At 48.0% G+C, this 8,369-nt stretch overlaps 1 protein-coding gene across 1 annotated transcript; it reads right to left on the bottom strand.

Moving 5' to 3' along the window:
- Positions 1-2,328: 2,328 nt before the first annotated feature.
- On the bottom strand, positions 2,329-7,664 carry LOC132571918 (natural cytotoxicity triggering receptor 3-like). Its single transcript, XM_060238709.1, has 3 exons — positions 7,289-7,664; positions 3,289-3,411; positions 2,329-2,471 (listed from the first exon to the last, which is right to left on the bottom strand). Exons 1-3 carry the CDS (start codon positions 7,662-7,664, stop codon positions 2,329-2,331), a joined length of 642 nt encoding a protein of 213 aa, XP_060094692.1.
- Between the last annotated feature and the right edge of the window lie 705 nt (positions 7,665-8,369).

The raw sequence follows: 8,369 nt of genomic DNA, 5'->3' as shown, positions 1-8,369 counted from the left end.
TCAATAGAAAGTTTGGGGTCTCATTTACCTTGAAAGTTCCATGTTAGAGTTGGCAGGGTTTATTTTGTAGCAGGAACTCCTTTGCATATTAGGCTACCTGCCCCCAATCCTCCTGGAGCTTACAGTAGGGCCTGTACTAAGAGCCCTGTAAGTTCTTGGGGGATCAGGGGTATGTAGCCTAATATGCAAAGGAATTCCTGCTACAAAAAAAGCCCTGCGGGTTGCCATAAGTCAGCTGTGACTTGGCAGCACTTTACACATATACACTGCAAAAAGGTGTTTCAAGTGTAATTGTACACCACTGGCCTTACCCGGCTACATACAAAATGGCTCTGTTTTTTTCTGTCGCAGGTCCATAGTTGGAAATCTTGTGGTGAGAAAGCTGCTCAATATACCAGAATAGAGGAGGGGAAATAATCAGTACAGAACAACCGGAATCGCAACCTAGATACTTATATAGAAACATTTGCATCCTGCCCAATAAGTATAGTTTTTGAACCAGCTTACAACCTATGCAAATCTATTTCTAGAAGAAAACAGCAAGTCAAAACTTAACTAAAACTGAGTGCAATCATTAGGCATTGAAAAGAGCAGAAAATCAATTCAGGTCCACCAGGAGAACAAGAAAGTGACACTGATAGGTAATCAAATAAATGAACACACATAGGGAGAGAAAGTTCCACATATGAGGCACCACCACAAAGAAGGCCCTGTGTTTGGTAGCCATCTATGGCTAGGGGTGCCAACCTCCAAGTAGCACCTAGAGATCTGCTTTTCCAGTTGATCAAGATCATTTCTCCTGAAGAAAATGGCTGCTCTGGAGGATGGATTATATGCCTCATACCCTGTTGAGGTCCCTCGCCTCCCCAAATTGTGCCCTTCCTAGGCTCCAGCCCCCAAATCTCCAGGTTTTTCCCAACCCAGAGCTAGCAACCCGACCTACCACCCAAAGTGAAGGCATGCATACATAGGTCTTAGATATGATGCAGAGGCAAGCAATAAAGAACCACCTCTGAACTTGAACTAGGGTTGCCAGCCTCCAGGTAGGACCTGGAAATCTCCTGCTTTTACAACTGATCTCCAGCTGGCAGAGATCAGCTCCCCTGGAGAAAATGGCTGCTTTGAAGGGTAGACTCTATGGCATTGGGCCATGCTGAGGCCCCTCCCCTCCCCCTCCTGGCTCCACCCCCAATGTCTCCAGATATTTTCCAATACAGACCTGGCAACCTTTCTACTGGGTCACCATAAGTTGGCTATGACTTGACAGCCCTTTCTACCACCAAGCAAGGCCTTAAATGGCAGGCAGGCTTGAACAAAGGTAGGCAGCCCTTTAGTTAGATTAATTACCTCATGTATTGAAAATCATTCAGCTAGACAAAGTCATAATGAAATAAATTGTATTAAATAAAGCACCATGTGCTTGTTGGTTATTTTGTTACTGCCTTGGCACCCAGAAAAGAGGTTAGGGTTGCCAATCCCCAGTTGGGGGCAGGGGAACCCCTGGTTTGGAGGCCCTTCCCCTGCTTCAGGGTTATCAGAAAGTTGAATGTCTACTGGGCACTCCATTATACCCTATGGAGACTGATGCCCATAGGGTATAATGGAGAGTTGATCTGAGGGAATCTGGGGCTGGGGGGGCGCTGCTGTTTAAGGTAGAGGCACCAAATTTTCAGCATGGCATCTGGTGTATCTCCTTTTTTAAAAAAAAAAAATCAAAAAGATTAGACCGGGGGTCCAATTCTATGAGCCCCAAAAGAAGGTGCCCCTATCATGCCATCAAACCAGCAGCAAATTTTTCCACATTAATTTTTCTTCTCACCAGCCAACAGAGTGGCAATGGGCAGTGGGGATTTGCCAGGAGAAGGTCCCCTGCCATAGTGGGAAGCCTGGCAAACCAAGGGAGGACCCTTCTTCTCCAACGGGCTACTGCCAATCTTAACAAATAAGAAAGAGTTAGATGGGCAAGTACCCTGGCTCAATCTGGTACTTTTATATAATCAATCTCCATAAGTCTGGAAATGATGTAAGAGATATTACGGACTAGATTTGCTGCCTTCCCCCATGAAGTTGGATTCCTCAGAAGAGGCTGCTTGCCAAATTAGAGAAGCCACAGGAGCTCCAACGCTTTTAAAATTTCAGTTATCAGGTCCATTGGGGCAAACAGCCACTCCCTGGGGCCATTTTAGATTGGGGAAAAGAACCTGGTGGGAAGCTTAAGCCCCTGATGCCATTGTGCCATAGTCCTAGTTTGAATCCAGCCCCCTGCAGTACACAATAATTGAGTTTTTAAAGGCAGCGGAGGAGCTCCGACATTGAACTTGCAACATCTCATCTGGTTTGGACCTTCGAAATGGAGAGCTGAAGTTTCTTGGTACGGCCACTTGAGAGGAGGTCGCTGCTGTAGTTCCCCGTTGCTGCTCTATATTCATTCTCTGTATAGTAACTTTGCCTCTTCTGGACCTCCTGGGAAACTAGAATAAGGATGGAAGGAAACAGAGAGAGAGAAGCATGAATCAGTTGTTCTTTCCTAAATGCTGAGTGAAAAGAAATAACAAGGTCACTCTTGCAAGAAATAACAAGGTCACCCTTTATCCACTTCTTATGTGATTTTGGGCAGCAGGTGGCTTGCTAGCCTTTAGACTGTGGGGAGGGGCACCAAGGAGAGCCCCAGGTGAGCGAGGCTTGATTGGGCTGGCTGGATCTCTAGTCAGCCCAAGCAGGCCTTGCTTAACCGGCCTGCTTGTGTAGGGTTTCTTTTGACTGGGGGTGGGGGTGGGGGGGCAGCATCTGCTAATGATTATGCTAATGAGATCCACCTCCTATTTTTCAACAAAACAACCCCTGCTTGCAAGTAATGTCACATCTTTAGGAATAGTTTTCAGGATTCAGGGTGCTGTTTCACATAAGAAGAACTTTAACTATTTACATGCAGAACTTAGCAATCAGTAACAAAAGGAGCAGAATGGATTTGCTGCTTCCGCCAAGACTTTGCTCCTCTGCCTTGAACTCTCTAGGATGTCTATTATGTTAAGCACGACACAGTTAAGTCACAGTGTCCTCATAAGTGGGGTTGCCAACTCCAGATTGGGATATTCCTGGAGATTTGGAGGTGAAGCCTAGGGAGGAGAGGGAATTCAGTGAGGTACAATGCCACAGAGTCCACCCTCCAAAGCAGCCATTTTCTCCAGGGGAACCGATCACTGTAGTCTGGGGATTAGCTGTAATTCTGGGGGATCTCCAGGTCTCACCTGGAAGCTGGCATCCCTATGAGGGGGTCTGGAAACTTACTTGTCTTTCTATAATGCAGATGTGTCAGCAGAGCCACCACAGCGATCCCCAAGGTGTAAAGAAAGCCACGCAAGATGAGCCATACGAGCACCATGTTGTCTCCTAGCTGCACATCTCCTGGTCCTGAACAATCCCAAACATGGGAGGAAAAAAATTAGTAAGGAGGACACAATCACATAGGAATTGTGGGATCAAGCTAAAGGTCCCTCTAGCTGAGACTGCTAAGGTAGGGCCAGGTCTAGAGGCAATCAGGGCTTTTTCTGTAGCAGAAACTCCTTTGCATATTAGGCCACACCTTCCTGATGTAGCCAATCCTCCTGGAGCTTACAGTAGGCCCTGTACTAAGAGCCCTGTAATCTCTTGGAGGATCAGCTACATCAGGGGTGTGTGGCCAAATATGCAAAGGAGTTCCTGCTACAAAAAAAGCCCTGGCTGCAATTAAGGGGTCTCTGGAGAGGTGACTTTGACATTTTCTAAATAAGTAACTCTGATTCTTAGAACAGTAGGGTGAGTTTGGAAGCAACCTCATTGTACTTTATTCACATATACTCTTCCACTAGTGCAGAAGTCCCCAACCTTCTTAAACTTGTGGACACCTTTAGGATTTTAAGCTAGGATGGAGAGCTGTACAGGGAGACCCGTTGGCCCTACTCTGGGGCTCCACGTGCCATTGTCAGTACCCGTGGCAGTCCAAAACAGAGCAAATAGATCCCCGTGGACATTTCAGTTTGGGAAAACAGCACAGGAGGGAAGGCTGAAGCCCCTCCTCCCACAGCACCGTGCCCACGAGCAGGAACCAGCCCTACAGTCTGTGGGAGATGTTAAGCTTCCTACCACCCTTGCATTAACAGCAACTTGGTCTTCAGGAAGAAAAAAAGCAGGTGCTGCTTTTTCTAGCCTAAAGAGAATATCATCTGCAAATGTCTGTGACTCCTGTGACTGCAAAAGACACAGGAGCTGCTGTTGGTTAGAAAGTGGGCAACCCTACTTCCACCACCCACTTTAGGAACATTTGTGGCTCTTTTGGGCTCCCACTAACATGGAGGGTGAAAGCTGTTTGTAGCCTTATTTCTATAGCTAAAGAAACACAAAATCCATTCTTGTAAATTGTAACCTGCCTGGCTTACCCTATTCATTCCACTGGGGTAGACATGTTAGTTTTTTGGAGCCAAACGATGCAGAAGTCCAGTGTCACCTTAAAGACTAACAAGTCTGAGCTCTGGCTCAATGAAAGCTGGTACTGGAATAGATGTTGTTAGTCTTTGAAGTACCACTGGAGTTCGGTTATGGTTTACCCTATGACAATGTAATAATTCCAGCTTCCATGTTTCTTGCTTTAGATCCGATGCACACGGCTTTTTTTTGTAGCAGGAACTCCTTTGCATATTAGGCCATACATCCCGGATGTAGCCAGTCCTGCAAGAGCTTACAGTAGGTCCTGTAAGAAGAGCCCTGTAAGTTCTTGGAGAATTGGCTATATCAGGGGTCTGTGTCCTAATATGCAAAGGAGTTCCTGCTACAAAAAAAAGCCCTGCCCATTCCTGTCCCAAAGGATGCAAATGTCCTGTGCCTTCTATAAACACACCTCTTTCACCTCCCATAGAACCCAAGCATCTGTAACTCCCCATCAGTTCACCTGCCTTTATCACTTGAAGATCAGTCCCCTTAGACCATGGATGCTCACACACCACACACTTTTCCTACCTGGTAGGGGCGCTATCAGTGGAACTTGTGCTTCTCTACAGAAGTTGGAATGTTAGCCTTCCATCCTTCTGAGGTGGGTCAAATGAGTCCTCAGCTTGCTGGGGGGAAAGTGTAGATGACTGCGGAAGGCAATGGCAATCCACCCCGTAAAAAGTCTGCCGTGAAAACATTGTGAAAGCAACGTCACCCCAGAGTCGGAAACGACTGGTGCTTGCACAGGGGACTACCTCTACCTTTTTAACTTAGGGAGACACCATAGGGTTTTGAAGGCAAAGACATTCAAAGGTGATTTTCCATTGCCTTCCTCTGCATCACACCGCTGGAATTCCTTGGAGGTCTCTCATCCGAATACTAGTCAAGGCCCACCCTGCTTAGCTTCCCAGATCTGATGAGATCAGGCCAGCCTGGGCTATCCAGGTCACAGCATTCCGTAGCTTAATACATCCTTTTTTAATTCTGCCAATCCAGCATAATTGGAGGCCCCTTTATCTTCTAAGATATATGCAAATTGATCAGTTGCATATCTTCCAGTCCATCACCATGCAGAAATAGAGCCAGCACATAATGATTTAGCCCAGTCCTTTCTCAGTGAACAGACATACTCATATTCCACCTCCCTCCCATGGTACGGATGCAGGTGGGGAATAATCTAGCTCAGAAATGGCATGAGATAAAGGAGTAAAAAAATCCAACCACTCCACCACTGGACTTCTGCTTTCCTCAGATCAAGGAATCGATTCCCCCCTAGTCACTGCGCAGCCTCATTTTGACTCGCAGCTCCCTCCAATTTCCCTTGCAGGTTCTGAATCTCAAAAAAAAAAAAAAAAAGAGCAGGAAGCTGTGAGGGAAATTGGAGGGAACCACAGATCAAAATACACCCACGCAGCGATTGGTGGGGAATGGATTGCTTTATCTGAGGAAAGCAGAATCCCAGGGGTAGAGCAACTGTGAGTGAGGAATCGGTCTCCTCCTCAGAACTGCAGTTGTGATCTAATCCAAACACTTCCCATCACCACTGCTTTTCAACTAAAAACAGGGCTTTTTGTAGCAGGAATGCACAGGAACGCAGTTCTGGCTGGCTTGGCATCAGGGGCAGCCCCGTAGCCAGAAAATTTTGGATGGGGGCCCCCCCCCGAGGTATGAAATTTGGTTGGGGGGGCACAGGATCAAATGGCCCCATTTGCCATTTGATCAAATGGCACAAACTCCACGATCTTTCCTGCCTCCTCCATCCACTCGTTGGCTGCCGCCGAACCCTCCTTTCTCTTCCCTTCCTTTCGCACCCCCCCAGGCCCAGTGCCCGCCCACTTCTTCCCTTCACACACCCCCCAGCACATCACCCACCTGCCACCCATGCCTCCTTCGCTGGCCCGCCACTACCGCCACCACTGCCCACCCCTCCTTTCCCTTCCCTTTGCACCCCATCGCATCCCCCCAACGCGCCGCCCGCCCGCTGCAGCAGCCTGTGCCTCCTTTGCTGGCTCGCTGCCACCACTACCACCTCCCACCCCTCCTTTCCCTTCCCCTGCCCCCGCCATGTGTGATCACAGTGCACCACGTCTGAGCCCTGCCATGATCATGCAAGGGGGGAGGTGACGGGAAGGGAAGGGAAAGGAGGAGTGGACAGCACCAGTAGTGGTGGTGGCAGGCTGGCAGAGGAGGCACAGGCAGCGGGCAGCACGATGGCAGGGGGGTGCAATTTCAATGGCGCTGAACATAGGGGTCCTACATGGGAAAGGGGGGTTAATAGAGGGGCTGTGCCCCAAGGGCCTCCCATGGCTACGGGCCAGGTCAGGGGTGTGGCCTGATATGCAAATAAGTTCCTGCTGGGTTTTTTCTATAAAAAACCCTGGATGGAACAATGGTGATGTCAGGGGATGTGGCCTAATATGCAAATTAGTTCATGCTGGGCTTTTTCTACAAAAGAAAGCCCTGACTAAAAATAAAACTGGGAGATCTGAATATCAACTTCTCATGTCATGCACATTTGCAGTCCAAGGTTTATTTATTTACTTCATTTATACCCTGCCTTTCACCCCAGTGTGGACCCAAAGTGGCTTACATTGTTCTCCTCTTCTCCATTTTATCCTCACAAAAACAATTCTGTGAGGTAGGTTAGGCTGAGAGAGTGTGTCTGGCCCAAGGTGACCCCGCAAGCTTCCATGGCAATGTGGGGATTTGAATCTGGGTCTCCCAGACCCTAGCCAGACATTCTGACCACTACACCACCCTAGCTCTCCAGCTTCTTCCTTCACTCTGACCAATTATTGTCCTCTACTGAAACTAACCATCTCACCTGTTGCTGCTTTCATCACTTGGAGCTTCGTCCCATTTCCTGAGGCTTCTTGTACACCATAGATGCTCACCACACATCTGTATATCCCCGAGTCATAATGTCTCAGATCCTGTAACTCTAAGTCTGCTCTCTGGTCCAAGAGGAAGCGCAGGTCAGAGGTGCAGTTCAGCCTCCCCATGAATTCTGGGGTGGAGTTTTTGACCACCACCAGGCCTGGATCCTTCACCCACTGGTAGCTGCCAACCTTTGGCTTGGAGGTATAGTTGTAGGAACACCTTAAGGTGACAGAGCTGCCTTCAATGCCTTGAGCAGAGCTGGGTTGGGAGACCACGAGATCCTGAGCCTGAGAGACTATAAGAATAGTGAGGAAAGACATTTAGTCCTTCTGTTCAGTTAACTTTTGTGTAGTTCAAGGCACATTTGTTTAATTGTTTTGGACACTGTCTCATCCTTTGAAATTGCATTTTTTGATAGGCAGAGATCCCTTCTCAGGGTACATTTCCCTTATCCTCAGCACGGTGCCCTGTTTCCTCTCGAACCTCATGCTCCCTGTCAGTGGCAGGGCTGCCATTTTCAGAATGGGACACAAGAGTCTTCACCATATGTCTGTCTCTGCTTCTCCAGGTCAGCCACTGCAGCCTCAAGGGTACGAACATGTTTCCTGAGAACCAGGAGCTCCTTGCACCAAGAACACACCCAACACTTCTGTCCAGTGGGCAGATAGTTGTACATGTGACACTCAGTGCAAACACTAGATACTCTTCATAATTATGTGGCTCAGTGGCTCACCTTGTGGAAAGTTTACTTACCTTATTGGGAGTACAAAGAAACAAGTGTCCTGGCTTCCTCACCCTGGCTTCCTGGTCCTTCCTGGGCTTCTTTCAGAGCCCCTAGGCCAAGAGCAGCCTTATAAATGCAAAGAGGATGGGGCCAGCAGTCAGCCACAAACAACACAGACACTTCCAATCAGCAACAATCACTTGATGCAATTGGCTACATTCAGCTACAGCCCAGTCAAAATAGACAGAAATAGAAGTTCCTCACTCCCCAGCAAGCACACACAGCCTCAGACTCTCTCTTT

The sequence above is a fragment of the Heteronotia binoei genome, chromosome 5, assembly GCF_032191835.1.
Source record: "Heteronotia binoei isolate CCM8104 ecotype False Entrance Well chromosome 5, APGP_CSIRO_Hbin_v1, whole genome shotgun sequence".
Classification (NCBI taxonomy): Eukaryota; Metazoa; Chordata; class Lepidosauria; order Squamata; family Gekkonidae; genus Heteronotia; species Heteronotia binoei.
The sequence above is the reverse complement of the archived record's forward strand: the minus strand, read 5'-3'. Positions and strand labels throughout refer to the sequence as shown.

What these genes read in the sequence shown, in the direction of transcription:
- LOC132571918 (XM_060238709.1), bottom strand. Translation starts at nt 7,664, where the DNA reads ATGTCTTTCCTCACTATTCTTATAGTCTCTCAGGCTCAGGATCTCGTG. An exon ending in AGTGATGAAAGCAGCAACAG is followed by an intron (nt 3,412 to 7,288) that starts GTGAGATGGTTA and finishes GGGATTGTTCAG; the next exon opens with GACCAGGAGATGTGCAGCTA. An exon ending in TCTGCATTATAGAAAGACAA is followed by an intron (nt 2,472 to 3,288) that starts GTAAGTTTCCAG and finishes TCCTTATTCTAG; the next exon opens with TTTCCCAGGAGGTCCAGAAG.